General features: G+C 35.6%; 1 protein-coding gene across 1 annotated transcript; it reads right to left on the reverse strand.

Moving 5' to 3' along the window:
- Nucleotides 1-3,987: 3,987 nt before the first annotated feature.
- On the reverse strand, nt 3,988-4,503 carry LOC138875165 (uncharacterized). Its single transcript, XM_070153989.1, has one exon. The coding sequence runs from the start codon at nt 4,501-4,503 to the stop codon at nt 3,988-3,990; it is 516 nt and encodes a 171-aa protein (XP_070010090.1).
- Nucleotides 4,504-23,497: the final 18,994 nt, after the last annotated feature.

A 23,497-nucleotide genomic window follows, 5' to 3' on the forward strand; every position in this document is an offset into this window, starting at 1 on the left:
GGTAAAAAGCAGCATTTAGCACATTAGGCTCAAACATATAAGAACCAGATAATAAATAAAGCCAATTATAACAGATATTCTAAGCTCGAATTCTAAACCCTGGTCTGCGAAACCAGAGATTCTTGGTTCGATCCTCAGCAGAGTCGCCAGAGCTGTCACACCTCCTTTTTCCTACCCCGGGAAGGGTATAAGAGATTTTTTTCAATTTAAGTGACAATTGAAACGGGATTATTTATTTAAAAATTTGAGTCGCCACTTGGGGTAATTTATGGTGTCCCAAGTCACCGGTTAAATCCCGAATCGAGGAAGTTTGACTCTAATTACGGTCCGCGAAATACAGAAATTCGGGTAAGGAATTCTGTTAATCCGAGAGAAGGTGTTAGGAATTCCCGGGTTCTGTGGTTCTAGAACGGTCGCTCAACTATTATTATTGGCTCAATTATCTGATTTAATTACACATTTTAAACCTACATGCTCTTTTAACTTTTTAGCCGCTTTTAATATTTTTATGAAAATTCAAGGTTATTTAAAATACATCGTAAGCCACGCTACATGAAATGCACCCGTGATTCACGACAAACTTTATTTAACCTTGTTGGAAATTGGAGTCGGGTCACATAAAATGCACACCCGGATTTTAGGAATTAAGCATCACAACTACGTCACGGGAATCGTACCTGTAGCTATGATAATTTTATTTAATTAACACACCTAAACTACATTAGTTATGCCCAAATTAACACCTATGCCAACCAAATTTATTTCATCAAAAATTAATTGAAATACCTCTACCCATATTAGAACTCTTATTCAAAACTCACGTGATATGTTACTCCTTGGCCAACCATTTAATTGATACAAAAATTTCATCGGCAACCAATTCCAAACCCAACTGACACTTTGCCCAAAATTTTGATACTACTAGTAAAATCAAGAAGAGCAAAACAGATCAAAACCAACGAATCAGAAATGAAATTAAGCATGATCAAGATTCAAACCAAGGAGGAAATTTGGACCTTGTTATGTAGCACAAGTATACAACCAAAAACGGAAAATAATAAGAATTCAGTAACTTTTCTTCTCCTTCAACACTTGCTAATTTTTGGAAATGCACTTATTAAGCCAAATATCCATTCCAAGATAGCTAACTAGTACTACCAATTAATCAAAAAAGGAAACAACTTCTTTTTCCCCTTAGCTAGGCTATATGTGCAAGGATACTCTAATCCACATTTCTAAAAACACTGATGAGAAAGCTAATTTAAAACTTATTTCCTAAAAGATAGAGGAGGCTTCAGTTATTCAAGTAATTAATTGTAGAGCAATTAGACAAAAACTTTCAATGAACTATTTTCAAAGCAAATAAGCAGAGTATGCAAAATTTAGAATCCAAAGCTTCCAAAACCAAAGAGCCAATCGGACATACAAGACCATATTAATACATCCACATTTTATTCAAACTTGACATAAATCAGTAAAAGATGAACTGCAAACGAATATCCAAATTTAACAATAAGAAAATGGACCTTAGTTAAGCTTGACTCGCTGAATAGAACCTCAAACGAAAAGCCTCGCTGGAAATCTCCAACCTCGGAACGAGCAACAAACGAACAGAGCTTCGGACAAATTTAACAAACGAGCTCTTTAAGAGACTCAAACTTGTGAAACTCATGCAGCGAACAGGGAGAAAACGAAAATGGCAATAGCTATAGTCTGAGACAGAAACCTCGCCGGAAAAACCTCGCCGAAATTTGAACGGAGACCTCACTTAACATTGACTGTATTTGGATGTTTTGGACTGTTTAGGGGTTGGTCTTCAGTCATTTTTGCGCAGAGTTTAAGGTGTTACAAGCCTGTTCCTTTCCCCTCTGTTTCTGCTTCGTCCTCATCCCCTATTTTCCTTTTGTGTGTGTCGATGGAGCTCGCCGGAGTTGGCAGACGTGGAGGAAGGTGGTGTAGGGTCGGCTGGATATGGGGTTCGGCGTGGGATGCTGCTCAAAACGAAGCAGAAGGGGTTCAACGGGGAGGGATGAGCGATTTTTGGTTTGGTTGTTGAAGAAAAATCAAAAACGTGGGGGGGGGGGGGGGGATCGAAGAAGACGACGTGAGAAGGGGGGTGGTCTCTTCTTTTGGGAATTGCGGCTGCCCGCTTTTTCTGATGCCCCCCTCTCTAGGTTAGGGGTCTAGGTATTTTTATATTGTGTAGCTATTTTTTGATTGCTAATAGGTTCTTAGGGTCTTTTTTATTTATTTTTTATTCCAAAGAAGAGTCTAGAAGGTTTCCTAGGATTAGCTTAATGGGTATTGGATATTAGATTTAATGGGCTAATTTGAATTGGGCCGGCAATTGAGCTCTAAAACTCCTAAAATTGTGGTCCAACACCTTAATTGACTCCTTTTAATATAAGATAAAAATATTATACAATGCAAAAGCTAATCCTAATTAATTAAACTAAACTATATTAAAACATGAAACTATTTTTGTGTTTTCAAGATTATATTAAAAGTAAAAAAAATAAGTTACTATTTTGTATATTTTTTTATTTAAATTTATGAAAGCTACATAAACTAAAATATTTCTTGTAATTTATTTATGTGACGAAATAAAGTAAAAGAGTCAAAATTAGTTGAAATAAAGATATTAGGCTTAAACTAAATATTTACATGCTAAAATATAAAAAATCTTGAGAGGGTCAAAAATCACTTGTCTACACTCCTCATTATTTAGATGCTTGAATAATGGTTTTGGTGCCTTCAGTTTCATCCATATATCTTTCATCTTCCAATTTGAAAACTTTTGTTGTCATACTTGCTTCGCTATATCCTAAAACTTGTCATGATCCGCCCAAGTGTTGAAAAAACTGAATGGAACTTTGATATCCCTCTTATTTGTCTGTAAAGCAAGCACCATTGGATTATGATCTGAGATTAGTGGCACATCATATTCCATCACAATATGACCCCATTCCATCATCCATTCATGGTTACCAAAAGCCCTATCCAGTCTGCTACAAATTCTCTCATTACGTTGTTGTTTATTTGTCCAGGTGTAGTAATCACCAGTCCATCTTACTTCATTGAGCAGTAACTCATGAATACAGTCATTCAAATCCTTGATCTCCCCATATTGTACTAGATTCTATATAATCTATCTTGTGGATATAACATTGCATTAAAATCTCCAACAATTAACCATGGTATATTCATTCCTTGAGCCAGTATTTTAAGTGTATCCCATATACTTTTCCTTTCCTCACATGTGTTATACCCATAGATTACAGTTATAGCACATGTCTTATTTGATGCTATTGTATTAACTTGACAATGCAGTAATTGAGCTTCTTCTTTCAGCTTAGCTACTATATATAATCTACTATCCCATAGTAGCCAGATTCTTCGATTGATTGTACTCCTGTAATTATTCAGAAACCCCCAGTTGGGAGCCACATTAGCTGCCACAGTTGTTGCTTCGTGCTCTTTGACTTTGGTTTCTGTTATTCCTGATATGGTAATATGTTTTGTCTTTATATATTTTCTCAGTTCCTTCTGTTTATACTTTTTATTTGCACCCCTTACATTCCAAAAAGCCAATTTATATGTTAATCACTGGTTCCACCTCCTTTGTCAGGAGGAGCTGATTTGGATTCCCCATGGCCTCTATTCAACACTTCAAACACATTCTTTGTTGGCACTGAACATAATATTGGAAACTCTTGTAGATTGAGTTCTGGTACCCTGTCTACTGCTTTTCCCTTGTCAGGGGTACTGATACCATTTCCCCCTCTTTGTTGTTGATCCTGCACCAAATTAGTTGCTTGTATTTCAACACCTTGCATGTGTTTACCATCTGCTTCTCTGTTTCTAGCCTATGTTCCTTCATCCTGGTTTTCTCCTTTGTTGGTGCTATCATGCTGCTTTTTTTGTTGTTCTTTTGTCACCCATTTCTGTACTATTTTCTTGTGCCCTCTTTGCTTAGTTGGTTGCTCTTTATTCTTTTTCTATATCTTTGGACAATTCATGACCAATAACTTGACATTTCTCACAAAACATTGGCTTCCAGTCATATGATACAGCCTGTTGAAACACTCTGCCACTAGGATCATTCACTTCAACTTGGTCTGGCAATGGCTTTGTCACATTAACTTCCACAAGCATTCGAGCATATGACACACGTATTTGCTTGGCAGTGCACTCACCTACATACATTGGTATCCCTGTAGCACTTGCTATCCTACTTAGTGAATTAATTCCCCAACAGTTCATTAGTAATTTTGGGAGTTTAATCCATATTGGTATATCAGTAGGGAACTCCTTATCGAAGTCAAAATCTGCAGTCCAAGGCTTCAAAATGATGGGTCGATTATTAATAGTGTATGGTCCTGTACATAGAATTTTCTGCATATCATCGATAGATTGGAATTTGATGATGAAATACCCTTCCTCATGCATAAATAGATCTGAGTTTGCTATTTTGATCCACTTGAGATCTACATATCTACGCATGACATTATACCTTGGACAATCCCCAATTACATAAGCAATTAGGGCTCATTTCCATTTTTCAGTTTCCCGATCCACATCCTCCTTTTCCAATTGAATAACAACATTGCCATCTACAAATTGAGGAGCAACATTGCCAATACTTTGTTCTGGGAGAAATTCAAAAATAGCCAGATTTATAAGTAGTCATTCAAAAATAGTCATAGTTTCAAAAGTAATCGAAATTTAGCCACTTTTCATGTAAAAATAAATTTGAACGAAAATACTATTCAATATCCGGCAAAATACTCCAGTATAATATACTGGAGTTCCAATATAATATACCGGTACAGCATATATACTGGAGATTGGAGCACTGGTGTTCCAATCTCCAATATATTATACTAAAACTTTCCGCGTGTTGGGGCTGTCGATGTATTCTACCAAAGCTTTATAGGGGATATTTTTGTGACTATAAAGCTTCTCACTAAGGATAAAATGGATAAATAAAATTATTTTTAAATATAGAAATAGATTATTCCTTTTTGAATGGATTAATAAAGAAAGTGTAGATAGTACATTATCCTAGTTCTATATTTCCTTACTGTTCCTGCTTATTGTGCACAAACAGAAGTATGAGCTTCAACTATTTAGCATCATTTTTATTATTATTTTTTTCCCATGGACGAAATATATCCTGACAAAGAGTGATTCAAGCCAAAGTGGTGAAACCCCGCCCGCACCAAACAAAAAAAAATAAAAAAGAATTTTTCCTCATTGCTTAATATGAAAGGGCCTCTGATTATTCAGTTCTTACTACACAATGGGATGGACGAATGCATAAATCCACAACTTCAAGCTATGACCTTATTTTATGTGTGTGAAAAATAAGTACAGTTAGTATTAAATTCAACGCGGAATACATATATTGTTGTTTAAAGTTAGTCCAATATTTTCACTTAGCTACTCCAATTAAGTCTTGTACCTACTGGATAATTTAACTTCACTCAATATGTATCTATTAAACACAATAAGCTGACATGACAAAAAACATATTTTTCACACCCCTTTAGGCGCGTGGGTATGTTCAGAATCATACTTTTTCCTTTTCCATTTCTTAAAAACCCACATTTTTCCATCTGTAGGCCCCTTCTCCTCATGGTCAAAGTATCTTACTCTTTTCTGTAGTTATCAATTCTTTTTGTCTATTTTTAGTAGCTGATGATTCTGATGAAGAAGATATTGCAATTGATGTGGAGAAGATTGTTGCAGAGGTGCTGATAAATCAAGATCTTCTATGAGTCTTGTGTTGTTCGATCTTAAATTATATTGTGAAAGGTAGAATTTGATTCTGATTTTACGTGATTTCTTGGAGTCATACTTTCTTAAACGAAAATGACGTGATAGCGTTCATGATTTTGAATTTATTAGTTTTCCAGATTTTTGCGCAAGTTCCCTATTCTTCTCTGGGGTTGCAGCACATGAGTAGTTCCTAAGCTTAATATGTTTCCCTTCATTATGTGCCAGTAAAGGTGAAAAATTACATAACGATGAAATGTTGAATATGCGTATTTTGGTTTCTAACGGAAAATTTACCATTTTTGATAGCAGAGATATGATTGTCAAGGTAGTGAAAAAGTTAGAAAATATTTACCTGTTCTTAATTAAGTTTTATTTTCAAGATGTTGAATTCATGGCAAGTGACTCCAACCTGATGCACTATTTTGATCTTCTACTTTACTTAATTATGCTTTCTTCTTTTTTCTTGTTTGGTTTTCAAGTTTATTTAGGCCTTATAGGATATTTTTAGGTAGTAGCATATTTTCCATATATATGAGAATTCAGAGCTATTGCGTAAAATAAATTTTGAGGATATGACTAATTTACAGAAAATCTAGGAAGTTGGGCGATTGGCAAAGCAGAATATAGAGGAAACGAGGAAGTGGTGCAGGAGGCATGAAAAGATGCAATTGAACTATAGCTTTTTAGTGTTGGCATTCAACTTTATTTTAGCGGTTAACTTGGCAATTTATAATTCTAGTTTTAAGTTTTATCTTGGAGGAAAGTTTTAGGATACTGAAATTGTATTAAATGAGTTGGATTTTTGTTGAATTATCCTGTTCGATATGACTGTATGTGAGCTGTGACAAACAAGTAAACAAAAAGATTTGAGAAAATTGCATATGTTGGCAGAGATTTGAAATCATAAGTTCAATAGGAAGAAACAAAGGAGGAAAGTCGCGCGGGTTAGGCTATGACCTGTTATTTGACCCGACTTGACCCATGTAGGGTTGGGTTTGTTTTGACCCCTTTAGTGATCTGACCCATTCTGACCCATTTTGACCCAACCCGCCCAATTGCCACCCCTACAATATATGTATTCTATATATATATATATATATATATATATATATATATATATTATAAAAGCATGAATACAATATCGGTTTACAAAAATAACCTTATAACATTAAGCATAATAACTCACAATAAAAGGACATAACTGGAATTCTAGATATTAGCCTTGTAATCCTATTAGTTTTAGGATATAATTCTACATGTTAGGAATCCTATTAGTATAATTACTTCCACGTTAAAAATTTCTATTACTAATTTAATTTGGAAAAGTATTGTAATGTCCTATTACTAATTTAATTTGAAAATGTATTATATTGTCCTAATCTATTTAGAAAAAGAGAGTCTATATTATTATAAAAGCACGAATACAATATTGATAGAGAAAAATGGTCCTAAATATTAAATAGAAAAACTCATAATTAAATGATATAATAAAATAACCTCTTTTTTTTGGACTGCAAGACCTTTTATGTTTAAGATTTTAAAATTAATAAAATTTTGTCCATTAAATTCCTATTTAAAGTATGTCAATATTAAATTAATTTTCTAAGAATCATCAACATTAGCAGTACACTACCACTCCATAACATCCAATACCAAGAAAATATAAAAGTGCTATTAAATGAAATGCATAAAGCGTTGAAATTGAGAAAAAAAATATATCTTCGTATTATATTTTTATATTATATTTGAACGTTTTCCTACTCAAATAATATATTTTAATTGATTTTTCATGTAATATCAACAACTAAGAAAATATTTAAGAATATAAACGTGTGAGAAAGAGAAAGAAAAATGGTTGGCAAGAGTCAATATCACCAATGATTCTGCACATATAAAGATCTAAAAGTGAAATGTCAGATCTATCCTTTTACTCTTTAAAAATAAAATTTATGGTGGATAATTTATAATTAAGATTAAATCTTTAACTAATAGTAAGAATCTAATCAAAATAAAAAAATTATTTTTTATGTTAAGACCAAACAATAAAATCTTTCAATTAATTATTTAGTAAGAGAATCTAATTTAATTATTTATTAAATTCATCATATAAGTAAAATTATTTTATAAATTAAAAAAATCTTAAGGTACTTAAATTTATTTCATAAAAAATGTGTTATAGATTAAAAAAATTAGAACACAAACTTAAAAAAGTAATTAGTATAGTATTGAGAATCAAATGGCCATACAATTGTCTACTGAAGCACAATCAAACCTAAATCTTGAACAAGAACAAGCTTTCAAGACTACATTATAATGAATCGGCTCTGGTATAGCGGGATTATCCTTTGTAGATGCCTCCGACGAAATCGAAATAATATCTCTATGTCATGCATTACTTGCAAATGTCAATCAAAAGGCACGATACTATTAACAATAATAACAAATGGTGTACTAGGAATGATTTTATTACGAGGCCACTCACTTTAAATTTGACATACCTCTTCAAACAACTAAAATAACCATCACAAATATATCAAAGCAGAGCAATGTTGCTAAATTTATAAGGAAAGCAAAATTGATAATATTGGATGAAGAGACTAAGTGTCAAATGAGCAAAATAATTGCCCGAGATTTCTGGAGATATATTGAATATCAACGAACCGTTTGGTGAAAAATTAATGATTTGGAAGGGGATTTCTATCAAGTACTACCAATAGTTTCAAAATAGATGAAAGCAGAAACTGTAAAAACTAGTTTGCCAAAATTATACTTATAGCCTCAAATGAAAAAAATTGAACTGACAAGAAATATAAAGTAAGATCAGATCGAGTATTTGGTGACTTCTTGCTTCGTGTCGGAAATGAAGGGGAGCATCTAATAAAAGATGATTTCGAAATAATAGTGCATTTATAAGGGAAATATTTCTATCATTATATTAAAACGCAATTTGTGGAAATTGCATGATAGAAATTAAAAAGCTATCTTAGCTAGCATAAATGAATATATTTATCAACTAAATAAAAGATTAATTGCGAAATTTTATGGTAAAAATAAAATATTTTTCAGTTTTTGACTCAGCAGAAGATGATACCAACAATTACTACCAAGAAAAATATTTAAATACTTTAATACCAAATGGCCTTCTACCACACAGGTTTGTTGTCAAGTTTATTAATTCTTACATACGTAAGTGTCATCATATATATAATATACTAAGTTAAAATTGATCTTCCATTGCATATATATTGATTTTGGAAAACAAATATGCCCGTCGTGCTACTGAAAAGCTTAGATCCGCCGAATAGCTTATGTAATAGCAAGTACATAGAAAAATTATGATACTGGTCAATGTACTTTTAAGTATATTTTTATCCCTGAATTCAACTTTCGTCTTTCGAAATTAAAGAATATCCTTTTAAATTTGCGTGAAAATAATTTTAGGTATATTTATATTTTGCAATTATAATAAATAAAGCACAAGGACAAACATCCTAAATATTAGACTATATTTATTGCAATATATTTTCTTGCACGAACAACTATATGTTACACTTTCAAGAGGAATATCAATACCGACAACAAGAATTCTGGTTACGGCAGAGCAACCAAAGCATTAGAAAGAAATTAACATATACAAAAAAAAACATCATTTACAAAAAAGTGTTCGGTAAGACATCATCACATCAAATACTTTTAAATTATAATACATAATTATCTAACTAACATGACTAAATTGATCATTTGTGTAAGTTCTAATGATATTCTTTTATTTTGAATCATGTATTATGCTAATGTAATAATATTTTTTGGCTTTTAGATAATTTAAATGTTTAAACCATTATATGTCATTATTAACGTGCAACGCACGTTCATAGATACTAGTATATATAAAATTCAATATCCATACATCTAAATTATGAATCCGCCGCTATTTTCACCGGTGAGTTGGGTTCTTATTTTTGAAATCCAGATTTTAGTTTCTCCACCTGAAGATCCTAATGAATCATGATTAATTAGAAACTAATACGGTCAAAACTCATGATTCATATGATAATCTTTTGCAAATCTGTTTGATATGTCTTAATTTGTATGTATTCACAATAAGACAATTTTATAATGACATGTTCATTAATAATCATCATACAAAATTCTTCACAAATATAATAAACAACTAAATTTTTGTACTTTTAATAGAAGGGGCCCCATATAATAAAGTAACAACGACTACGCTTGTTTAAAATGAATGTCTGGAGACACTCATAAAACATATCTTTTTGTAAGGATGTAAATTTAGCATACTTTATTGTTACCATATTTTATCCTGTCTTATTTATCATGGTTTTATTATTTTACGTTCATCACCAACATATCACAATCCTCTTTTTCTATTCTATCTTAGAAATAAAAACTGAAAACTCAAAAGATATAAGTGAATCCAAATTTTAGAAGTAAGTGTGTTCAGAATTAATGTAACCTTCTTATATATTAACATTTTAAATTGTTTTTGTATTTATATAATATATAATTTGAGCTGAAACCAATAAGTTCAGTTGAATCCATATAATCCACTCTGTGAGGGGTTCGGGTGAGTTTCAGATAGGCTACAGATTAATTTTTAGACTTGGGAGATAGCTGGTAATTTCTCTGTTGCTGGTATGCTCTGCAGATCTCGCATTTGCGAGGTCTGGCTCGCAAATGTCAGCCTCACTTTTGCGATCAAGATATCGTATTTGCGAGCAGGGGGTTAGGCTGGGTGAACTCGTATTTGCGAGGAATAGTTCGCATTTGCGAAATGTTAAAGATCGCATTTGCGATCTCAGAGTCGCAATTGCGATGTCAGAGTCACATTTGCAACTCAGTGTGTCCTTGAGTTGTCTTCGCATTTGCGAAGGTTGGGAGTTTGCATTTGCGAGCCAAATATCGCATTTGCAACTTCTATTCTTCTTTGACAGGGTTCGCATTTGTGACCCTTGGCTCGCATTTGCGATGTTCGCAATTGTGAATAAGACATTGCAATTGCGACATTCACAGTTGGGTAAAAGAGGGAAAAAGCGGGACTTATCTCATTTCTCACAATTTCTCAACCCTAAACACCCTAGAGGCGATTTCTCAAGAGAGTTTTCTTCCCAAATTCATTGGTATGTGACTTTAATCCATTTCTTTTCAATTACTCATTACATTTCATGAAGTTTCAACATCAAATTTAAGATTTTCATGGTAGAAATTAGGAATTTGCGTATAATTAGGGATTTTTGTAAAATTTGAGATTTAAACCTCGAATTGAGGTTGATTTCAAATAAATTACATAACTGGGCTAGAGAGTTAATGGATAATTGGGTTTTGGTCCGAATCTAGGGCTCTGACCAAGCGGGGCCCGGGGTTGACTTTTGTTTACTTTTTAACAAATGATCTAAATTGAACCTCTTTCATTTGTGGGTAGTTTTTAAAGCTTATTTTGAATTATTTTAATAATGTTTGTTTAGATTCGATTGGTTTGGAGATGAATTTGAGAGGAAAGGCCCTGGTTGAACTTTGATTTGATTGCGGAACAAGGTAAGTATTGGATCTAACTTGACTTGAGGGAATTAGGAATCTTTGAATTATGTGATATGTGGATTATGTGAGGAAAATGGCGTATATGCAACGTAACGAGTGTATATGCGTCGTTAAGATATTTGTTTCCATGTTTCTTGTTATTTCATGATTTATCTTATTCCAAGCATTAATTGTTACATGCTTCAATTGCTTTCTATGCCGTAATTTGCTATTAGTCATTTAATTATTTTTGTATTGAATTGTTCGTCCTTTCCATGATCCCATGCTTATTTGCTAGTTGCCTTTAATTATTTACTTGCACACCTTGATTGTTACCTGCTTTACATGTCCTTTTATTTTGTGATGATTGTGGCATTCCTTGATTATTACGTGGTTCTTTTATTGTCTTGCACTCATATTCATTAATGGTAGGAATTCTTATAAATTGGGTTATTGGATTATTTATGTTTATTGAAATTATTTGTGGATCGGGTTGCACGTAGCAACGAATTGAGAAATGATGGAATAAGGAAAGAATATGATATTGATTATGATAATACAGTGGGATCAGGTTGCGCACCGCAATGGTTTGTATACGTAATACTCGATATTGATAAATAATGATATGATAGATTAAGGAAGGAGTATGATATTCATTATGATAATATGGCGGGATCGAGTTGCGCGCCGCAACGGATTGTATATGTGATACTCAATATTGATAAATAATGCTATGATGAAATAAGGTAGTATTCTGTGTGTATGGTAGGATCAGGTTGCGCGCCCCTGTTATTATTATTATTATTATTATTATTACTGCATATAGATTATTGTAAGTGGCTCACTTTAGCCTCGTCACTACTTCGTCGAGGTTAGACTCGTCACTTACATAGTACATGAGGTTGGTTGTACTCATACTATACTCTGCACTTCTTGTGCAGATACCGGAGTGGATCCTAACAGTGTTCAGTAGCTTTTTGCTCGGATCTAGTTGTTGATAGTGACTTGAGGTAGTCGTACAGTGTTCGCAGCCCTAAAGTCCCATTCCCTCCTATCTTTACTATTTTCTTTTCTGAGTTTCAAAATAGTGTATTTTATTCAGACCATATTTGTAGCACTCTAGACGTTCATGTACTCGAGACACTAGTTTCTGGGTTATGTTTAGACTCGCTATTTAGTATTATCATACTATGCTTTAAACTTATATCATTTTCATTGTTATTATCTTATCGTAAATAGTTAAAATCAGTAAATTTTCTGTTCACGTTGGCTTGCCTAGCAAGTAGATGTTAGGTACCATTATGATCCCACTATTGGGATTCCGGGTCGTGACAAATTGGTATTAGAGCCCTAGGTTGCTTAGGTCTCACTAGTCATGAGCAAGCTTAGCAGAGTCTGGAGGATCGGTACAAAGACGTCTATGCTTATCTTCTAGAGACTATGGAGTTTTAGGAAGGAAAATATTCACTTCTTTATTTCTCTATCATGCGATTTCATTCTATTATTGATGATTGAACCATTCTATTCTTGTTCTCTCACAGATGGCGAAGACAAATATAGCATCTACAGCCGGGCAGGTAAAAGGGAGAAAGTTTGTGAATGATGAGGAGGTGCCTCAAGCACTTGTGGTTGATGTTGAAACTGAAGAAGTAAATGAGGAACCAGATTCCTTATTTCGTAAGTCCTCTAAGATACCTGTGGTTTCTAAGTCCAGTAGAGAGCCCTCTATGGAAAATGTTGTGGGTGAAAAGTTGTCTAAAGAATCTGGTGAAAAATTGTCTGGGAAATCTGCATAGAAAGGGAAAAGCGTGAGAAAGTCTGTGAAGTGGAAAGCTAGTGATACCGAGGAACCTAGTTCCTCCAAGAAGGCAAAAGTGACTAAGTCCAAGGATGAAGGCAGAGCAAACCTTAGGAAGCAGAGGGTACTGTGGAGAAGAACCTTTGCTCCTGCCATTCTTGACATGACAAGGATGCGTCAACTGGTTGACATATGTGAGTTTCAAAAGTAGACACACCTGTTCATAAATGAGTCCCAATGTATATGAGGAAGAAGTGCATAGCTTCTACGCAGAGTTTTACACAGTGGAAGACGATAACATCTGTATGAAGGTGAACGGAGTAGACTTTGTGATGGACGCAACTGTCTTGGGGGACATTTTGGAAGTGCCTACTGAAAGGATCTTATCCATTGAGGGGACCTGTTCTCCAAATTTTAGAAGTGCCATTCTGAAGGATAATATTGTACAGCAGGGGGAACGGGTGCACAAGAAGGCTCTCCTTCCAGTGTATCAACTTCTGTTCGATATAGTGAACAATGTCTTGCTTCCACGTGTAGAAAGGCGCTTCATTACGTCAAAAGCATGCATATTCCTCATGGAAGCACTAGATGCCTACACCACAATCAATCTGCCTAGTCTTATGATCGAACATATGAAGAAAGTAGCAGATTTTAATGATGAGAATCATGGCCTGCCATACAGATTCTTGCTCACCTAGGTGTTTAATTTCTTCAAAGTCCCTTTGAGAAAAACAACAATGGGAACTTGCAAGCAGACCTTCTCCAAAACCACCTTAGAAGAGTGTGAGTGAATTGATACGAAAGGAGGGGGTTGGTAGCAATTCCACTATCTCTCAATTGATTGAGGCTCAGAATGCTGCCAATGAAGAGATAAGGAAGTTGAAGGCACAAAATGTTATTCTTGAGGGACAACTTAGTCAGGCCCAAGAGGCACCTGGTTCCAGCAGTGCACAAGGCACAAAGGCTTACTGTATAAGTGTCACACCTCCTTTTTTCTGAGGGGATAGGGAGTTTTTCCAATTAAAGTGACATTAACCGAAATAAGATTATTTATTCATTCAGAGTCGCCACTTGGGATAATTATTATGGTGTCCCAAGTTACTGGTTTATTTTTAAAATCCCAAATTGAGGAAATTGACTCTTATTTATGATCCGCTAATGTAGAAGACCGGGTAAGAAATTCTGTTAACCCGCTAGAAGGTGTAAGGCACTCCCGAGTTCCGTGATTTTGGCACCTACTTTGTTGCATTCTAGGCTAGAATTTAGCTGAGTTGTAGGCTGGAATTGAGCACATTCAAAGCAAAAGAATATGTAGTTTAATGGGGAAAAAGGGACAAAAGAATATGCTTATGGGTAGGAGCGCTATGGAGATTAAGGGGCTATTTTAATGGTTGATTTTTCAGCTCTTTCTATGGAGCTTGAAATGCAGAAACAAAGTGCTTTTGTCGTTCTCTCTCTTCTTCAAGGTACTGCGCAACTTTTCCTTCTTTTACTCTAGGGTTCTTTTTTTTTTGTGTGAAAGAATTGGCTTTTATGTGGTAGGGTAAAGGAGTATGGGCCAAGGGGAATGGGATGTCCGCTTTGGGCCTTTGGTGGCCAGATTTGTACTCAAAATTGGCCTAATTAGCCAAAAATATATCAACCCAATATCAACTCTTGCCTATTACATAAAAACAAAGATAAAGATACTACCAAAATATTAATTAGTCCTACTTAAGTAAACTAAACTATTAAAATAAAAATAACCGTTAAAACAAAATTATTTTTGGTATTTTCAAATAATAATAAAAATAATATCTTTCTAAAAATTTCTAATACCTGAATTAAACAGAAAAAATGAAACTATTTGTTTTGTGTTTTCACTTTCATATCTTAAAACTAAAATTGCAGATAAAATATCTATAAACTAAAATAAATATTAAAAATACTACAAATACTAACGATAATTCTAATATGCGGGTCAAAAATTACGTGCTTACAGCTGTCCCTCTTTGCTTGGAAACACGAAGTATTTTTGAGCAAAGAATCAAATAAACAACATAATTGATTTCTGACCTGGCACTTATTCAAAAGAAAAGAAAGATGGACAAAAGATTGTGGCGAGCCCTGGCATCTGAGCTGCCTACATATCTTTGGCTATAAAGGAATCAGGTCACGTGTAGTTAGGAAGTGAATGAAGTGATGGAGTGTGTGGAGAGGATGAGAGAGTCGAGTGAGGTTCGGTCGAGGCTTCGGTCCGCAGTCCCGTTTGTTACATCAAAATTAAAAATAAAAAAGAAACTAAACAAGCTATGAGTTATAAGATTCATATCTATAAGTCTTCTGAAGCTTGATCTTGAGTCTTGAATGGTTCTTCATACAGACTTTTGATTTGAACCTTGATGCTTGCTAGCTGCAGGTGCTAGTTCATTCTTCTACGGCCTCTTCTGATAAAAATGGCGAATGCAATGCTCGTGACTTCAGTCATGTCTTGAGCAGTTCGCATCTTTCATCTACTTCTGCATTTTAGGTTCACTTCTTTTTTTCTATTCTTTTTTCTGGATTGAGACTTCTTCTTTTGGTCATCTCGAACCCTGTGCCTCGAGGTAAAACCTGCTCAGATACCAAAAAAACAAGCGAACGAAATTTTTCTGCCCCAGTTTTCACTAGGAAAATTTTGCGAGTTATTGACAAAATTGTAAATCACCTATGCTATTGATGAAAGATACAATAATGAGAGTAAAACTAAAGACTCGACTAAGATGTGCGTCTCCTATGAGATTGAGCTTAAGGAAAACTATAAACTAAGCTTGACTAAACTAAAAATTGACCTTATTCTCCAGGCGGGATCCCTGAACTTTAAGAAAAACTAAAGACTGAAAACTTACGGAAATTAACAATTGACCATATTCTTCAAGCGGGACCCCTGAACTTAAAAAAATTAAAGACTAACAACTTGAGAAAACTAAAACCTGATTCTATTCTCCAAGCGGGACCCCTGAACTAACGAAAAACCAGAGATTGAAAACTTAAGGAAACTAACAATTGACCCTATTCTCCATACGGGACCCCAGAACTTTAAGAAAAGCTAAAGACTAACAACTTAAAGAAACTAAAAATTGATCCTATTCTCCGGGCGACACCCCTGAACTAAAGGTAAACTAAGATTAACGACTTAAGGAAACTAAAACTGACCTTATTTTTCAGGCGGGACCCCTGAACTAAAGAAAAACTAAGATTAACAACTTAAGGAAACTGAAACTGACCCTTTCTTTTTTATATCCAGACTTTTTTTTATTAATTATCCTAGAGAAAATTCATCAAACTAGATTTTTTTAATAATTATTATTATCTTAGGAGAAAGATTCATCAGACTAAGACGTCTATCCTAGGAGAAAGTTCATCAGACTAGGTTTTCTAATTTTTTATCTTAGAAGAAAGATTCATCAGACTAAGGTTGTTAGCATGTTATCTTAGGAGAATGATTCATCATACTAAGACGTTTATCCTAGGAGAAAGATTCATCAGACTAAGACATTTATCCTAGGAGAAAGATTCATCAGACTAAGACGTTTATCCTAGTAGAAAGATTCATCCGACAAGGTTTTCTTATCTTAGGAGAAAAATTCATCATACTAAGATTTCTATCATGTTATCTTAGGAGAAAGATTCATCAGACTAAGACTTTATCCTAGAAGACAGATTCATCAAACTAAAACGTTTATTCTAGGAGAAAGATTCATCAGACTAAGACATTTATCCTAGGAGAAAGATTCATTAGACTAGGTTTTCTTATCTTAGGAGAAAGATTCATCAGACTAAGACGTTTATCCTAGGAGAAAGATTCATCAGACCAGGTTTTCTTTATCTTAGGAGAAAAATTCATCAGACTAAGACTTATATCCTAGGAGAAAGATTCGTCAGACTAAGATTTCTATCCTAGGAGAAAGATTCATCCGACTAGATTTTTTTATCTTAGGAGAAAAATTCATCAAACTAAGATTTCTATCCTAGGAGAAAATTCATCAGACTAGGGTTTCTTATCTTAGGAAAAAAATTCATCAGACTAAGATTTTTATCCTAGGAGAAAATTCATCAGACTAGGGATTTTTATCTTAGGAGAAAGATTTATTAGATTAAGACATTTATCCTACGAGAAAGATTCACCAGACTGGATTTTCTTTATCTTAGGAGAGAAATTCATCAGACTAAGACTTCTATCCTAGGAGAAAGATTCATCAGACTAAGATTTCTATTCTAGGAGAAAGATTTATTCGACCAGGTTTTCTTATCATAGGAGAAAAACTCATCAGATTAAGATTTCTATCCTAGGAGAAAGTTCATAAGACTAGGGTTTCTTATCTTAGGAGAAAAATTCATCAGACTAAGATTTTTATCCTAAGAGAAAATTTATTAGACTAGGGCTTTTTATCTTAGGAGAAAGATTCATCGGACTAAGATGTTTATCCTAGGAGAAAGATTCATCAGACTAGGTTTTCTTTATCTTAGGAGAAAAATTCATCAGACTAAGACTTCAATCCTAAGAGAAAGATTCATCAGACTAAGATTTTTATCCTAGGAGAAAGATTCATCCGACTAGGTTTTCTTATCTTAGGAGAAAAATTATCAGACTAAGATTCTATCCTAGGAAAAAGTTCATTAGACTAGGGTTTCTTGTCATAGGAGAAAAATTCATAAGACTAAGATTTTTATCCTAGGAGAAAATTCATCAGACTAGGGCTTTTTACCTTAGGAGAATGACTCATCAGACTAAGATTTTTATTGGAAGGAAAATCCATCAGACTAGTATATATTACCCTAGGAGGAAAAAATATGAAGAGTAGTGGCAAGATTTTATGCACACTAGCAAGACAAATAAAGGCAAAGATTTGAGAAACTTTCCTTTGTTGGCTCTTCTCTTCTCTTCTTTTTGTCTTTTTTTTAACCACTTTCCTTGCACTACTTTTTTCTTCTTTCAAACAAAGAAAATTTTTTCAGTTTTGAAAGTGGTGGTCAGTTTGTGGCCTTGAGTCTTGGGCAGCTTGACTTTTGCTCAATCAGTTTGAGTTGGTTTCAAGAGACTTTTGCTCTGCATCAACCCTGATTGTTTCACACCCAGTACCATTTGTATTTATGGCTCATTCAGTCTTATCCCAATTGGAGATCTTTGCTTAGGTGACTGATTGAGTCCAACCCTACACCACTATAGAGTGGCAAGAGAGGTCGATGCAGCTTTTACCCGAAATGGTCGGGATCGAATCCACATGGAGCTAATACAATGTTTGGAGTTGGATTTTTATCTAATCTAGTAGTGTGTAGTGCTCTTGATTACACTTCCAATCATGTTTTTTTGTTTGTTACTTCTAATTTTATACTAATGATGTGCGAAAGTAAGCTAAGTAGATATGGTTGTAGAGTTTTCTAAATGGGTAAAGAGGCACTAGGGAAGTGACCTACTCCTAGGTGAGTATCTAATGGGATCTAGAACTTAGGGCAATAATGTTATATTTGGATTCATGATATAGACAATGCATGAAGTTACTCACTCTACACCTCTCGGTAGTAAGAGTGACCTTGCCCTAATTAGCTTTCTCAAGCCCAATTGGGTGTTCAATTTGTGCAAGCAATGTTGGCTCAAGTCGGGTATTACTATCTCTAGGTTTAACCCTTTAATTGGGGCTATCAATCTCTTGAATATACCCTAATTCTTTGTTGGCTTGAAATTCCTAGACTTAGTCTCTCTTTCTCAAGAAGAACCTAAGTAAAAAAGGCACAAATTAGTGTTTGCAACCACTATTTCAACATAGAAAGCATAAATCAGGCCAAATAACAATCACCCATAAACAACTAAGCCCTAAAATAAAAGACTCATTAAATACCCACACTAGCATTGAGCCACAACCCTAGCTAATGGATTTAGCGACTCATAATTGAAGAACAAATCATATATTGAGATGAAGAATAATCCATAAATTGTAATTACAAGATAAGATACTAAGATTAATTGCTAAACTAGCTACAAAATTACTCAAAATGGGAAAAGTCGTCGTTCATGTGCTCCCTACTAATGAGATGCCCTAAAAATTTGAAAAGAAAGTATTTATACACAGCTAAATTTTCCAGAAAAAAATGCCCCTAACAGAGGTACCGCTGACAGCGAAAAATGGACCGCTGTAGCGGTGAGGCTACCGCGGCCGTGGTAAATCAACCGCGGCCGCGGTAAATCAACCGCGGACCACGGTCTTCAGCTTTTGCTCAAACTCCAGGCTCTCTGAACTTCTCCGCCGCAGACCACAGTAAACTAACCGTTGTCGCATTGGAGGCACCGCGGTCACACAAAATCACCGTGGACCGCGGTAGCTTGAATTCCAAAAATGCCAACTCTCTGAATCCTTGCCACCGCGGACCGCGATAAAAAGACCGTTGTCGCGGTGAGTCTTTTGCGGCTGCGGTGAATTTTATGCTGTAGCGTTGCTTTGACTTGGTTTTGAAATTGTGCGTGTTTCACTCTTTTTTTTTTGAGCTGGTTATGACATCCTTGTCCATTTTTTACCAAACACTGCAAGCAAGCACAACAAGTTAGATTTTGGGGAATACTTGTACACATTTTAGTCCAAAACTCAAGCAAAAAGGAGCATAAACTAGACTAGAATCCCTAGTTATCAACTCCCCCAAACTTAAGCTTTTGCTTGTCCTCAAGCAAATAAAGTAATTCCCATCTCCTCAAGATAAAAGAAAGGAAAATTTAGTTGTTCTAAAGTAACTTCATCAAGAATCAATTAGGACTAACAATTACCCTCAACTCAAATGCATTATCAACAATACACAACCTTTTTACCATGGCTATAATGCGACACAAAAGCATCAAGAATTGACTCAACTCATCAAGGAAACTCATTCTGTAACATTGGTCGTTGTGGAACCCAAACTCATACTCCTCAACTCCCCATAAGTAAACCTCACTTTTAGATTGTAGCAATCAAAACGAGGATTATAGAAAACACACTCATCTCTCTCAAAGGAAGGTCACAAGTCCGGATCTAAGTACCATAAGTTTGCCCCTTATGTGAGTCACCACTAATGTAAGCTCACCCAACTCAAGATCATATATGGCTTTTGTGGGAATGTAATGGAGGCTTTTTGGTTCAGGGTAGGATGCATTGGTCTAAGAAGGTTTTATCTTTCCTTAAGCACTTCATTTGCTTCATTTTGGCACATATTTTCTCGACTCTTTGAGTCATTTACTTCTTCTTTTAGGGGATAGAGAGACACACTGTCACTCTTTCTTGTTCATTTCAATTCTTTTTCTCCTTTCTAATCTTTCCATGCCTTGCATCTTTTGCTTTCGTTTAATCCCTTCATTTCTTCTACATTGTTCATTTTCTTTTTGAATCTTTGGCTTTTCTTTCTTTTTCTTTTCTTTGCCTTTCCTTTTCTTCATTTTGTACCTTTTATCACTTTTGCATTCCTCGTCTCTCTCCCCAAACTTATGCTTTTGCCTTGTGCTAAGGAAATATAGGGTGCCAAGAGAGGATCATTTTAGAACGGATAAAGGTTTGTATCATGGTTATTAAAAGAATAAGGGCTAAGGCTCGACGGGGTTCACTAGGGATAACATCATTGGTAGGCTATGGATGTTTTCAAGTTTCAATTGGAATTAAGGAGAGCCTATAATCACTTCTCAAGTCGAGCTACACTTAATATTTCGCCTAGACAAACATTCAAGGCAAGTTCTAGACTCATTAGCACGGGACTTGGACTTGCAAAACAATACCTCACCACAAAAGCTATCGGATTGCTAAAGAAACAGAGTCGGGGGCCCACAACAACCTTAGCTAAGATTTGAGCAACACAAATGGTTCTGAGAAACCACTCGATGATTGTTTAGCCAACACAAGAGTCTCAAGGTCACAACTATCACCATCCTATACACAACAATTTGTTTATAACCATAAGGTCAAAGGTAAATGTGTTAGACCCAAGTGAAGTTTTGCCTGAGGCACCATTGCTTACTAGCTACTATTTACACAAAAACGAAAAGAAAAACAGACTCAAACCCTTAAGAAGGTTGTCATGCCATCCATCATCGGGAAGAGCCACCCGATTCATACAAACTCCACCTTTGGAAAGAACCGTGGCATTAAGAAAACCAAAGGCTTATTGATCATTGAAACTTGAAAAATAAGAAGCTACGAATCGAAAAAGAAGCTATCAAATGAAATGAGAAGCTATACTATTAAGGAAATTGTAAAAGAAACTATGAAGTAAAATGCGGAAAGTAAACTGAATATGTACAAAGGGGGTTCAGATGAATATACATAAGAAGGAATAAATATATACATGAGAGTAACTTTATATACAGACCAAACTAGAATCAATAACGAAAAGTAAAATAAAAAGTAAAGTTATTTACATACCAAAAGTGAAAAATAAGCATAAAGAAAGAAATTAGTTTCATAATTATAGTCCAACTATCAAATCAAAAATCAAAGTAGGGCCACCCCCTCAAATGAAATCTAGCATTGTCCTCAATGCTAACTAACCAAAAATAAGCTCAAAAAGAAAGATAGAGAGTGAAGAAAACTCCATATGGATCCTTCGTCTACATGGGGTCCTGTGGTAGCACGAGATCCTATGACTGAGGGGGTCCTGTGGTAGCACGGGATCCTGTGGCTAGGCAACTGGATCAGCTATCCCGGGAGCCTGTGGCTGGTCAGAAACAGCACCCTCCATCTCTGCCAACTCAATCTCAACATCGTCCACCTGAGGGATCATCCTCCTCCTCTTTGGAGCTCTCTCAAGCTCCTACTCTGGAACCTACTATATCTCAGCTGCTGGAGGTTGATCATGCAATAGCAGCTCCAAAGGCAAATGATCAACTGGCTTCATCTTCTCTACTTCTCCACTCAATTCTTTGACCGACTCATTCGATGCCCGTGTATGCTTCAACTTCTTTGTGTATTTGCCCAGCTACTTCAATGTTTTCCCTTGTTCAACAAGAGCATCCATTATCAGCTTTTGGTTATCAAAGAGCTTCTTCTGGTTTTCCAGAAACTCCTTGAGAGTCTCCTCAACCGAAGCTAGCACTTGTGGCTATGAGGGCACTGACTGCGCTGCTACTGAACTAGAAAGTACAGACAACTTAGAAGTTGTTGCTTGCATCCAGTTGTTGATACTGGAGAGTGTTTGGTTTAATCTGTGGGCAGTCAATGGGTATGCTGAGGAGGATGGAATATCTGGAGTAGAGGTAGATGGTCCGGGGCAATCTCTGGTGTGGCCGTGGAGGTTGAGAAGAAGTGACTACTACTACTGGCTCTTCAGACTGGCTAGTAGAAGTAGTGGCTTTGCCTTTAGGATCATTGGCTTTAGGGTTGTCATCAACCTTGAGGCTGTACCAGGAAAAGGGTATCTTAGGTTTCACCTTCACGTCAAAGTTCCTTTTCTCCACATCCTGGTCTTCCAAATACATTGTAAGGAAATTTGGGAAGGGGTATGATATGTCACCCTCATTGACCACCCTAGTGATCACCCTGGACATGACATTCCCAATATTGATCGGGAATCCTGCCAGAATAGAAGCCACTAATATCGCCCGGGAGACCGGCATAGAGTTTTCATGGGTAGTGGGGTCCATCCTGCTGCATACAAAAGTCTCCCACCCCTTCGCCTCAAAGTTTAAAGTTTTCCTCAAAATTGCAACTCCTGATGTCAACCATGCTGGGGTGGTGCCCGGGAGAGCCAAATATGATGCTAACCATGGACGGGCTGTCTTATCAAGTGCCAATTTCTCCAAGTACAATGATTCATCTTCCTCAGGAAAGCCCAGGTACTCATTAAGTGTCTTCCCATCGAACTTCACTTTCAAATTCCGTACTTTAGTCACTTTGGTATTCTTCTTGATGTGGGAAGCATTAACGTAAAATTCTTTGACTAAATGCCCGTTTGCCTCTAACACCCCGCTGGTGAAGTAATCCCACCCCCCCCCTTATTCATTGAATTGTTGTTTCACGTTGGGGTTATGCGGCAGGAGATCCCTCTCTATGAACTGGCGCTCAATAATAAGCGACCTTAGAGGCCACCATTCTCGGAACTTGTGATAAGCTAGCTCACTGACGAACCGCTTTTGCCACACCTCAGGGTTTCTAGTTCTTTCCACACCCCCAGGTTGGGGCACACCCTCTCCCTCTTCATCTAGTGCCCCAGCATCTACATCCTGTCCCAGTGATGAAGGTGTAGGTGAGGTTGAAGCTGCACTATCACTGCTCTCAGTTGAGCTCTCAGACGACTCAGAAGAAATCTGAACTGAAGCATGAGCAGTAGGAGAGGTCGGAGTTGTCGGTAAATATCTCAAATGATTCCTCTCCGGGAAGTCAGGTACATACTCCGGCACTGAATCAGACTTAG

Source organism: Nicotiana sylvestris, chromosome 8, assembly GCF_000393655.2.
Source record: "Nicotiana sylvestris chromosome 8, ASM39365v2, whole genome shotgun sequence".
NCBI lineage: Eukaryota > Viridiplantae > Streptophyta > Magnoliopsida > Solanales > Solanaceae > Nicotiana > Nicotiana sylvestris.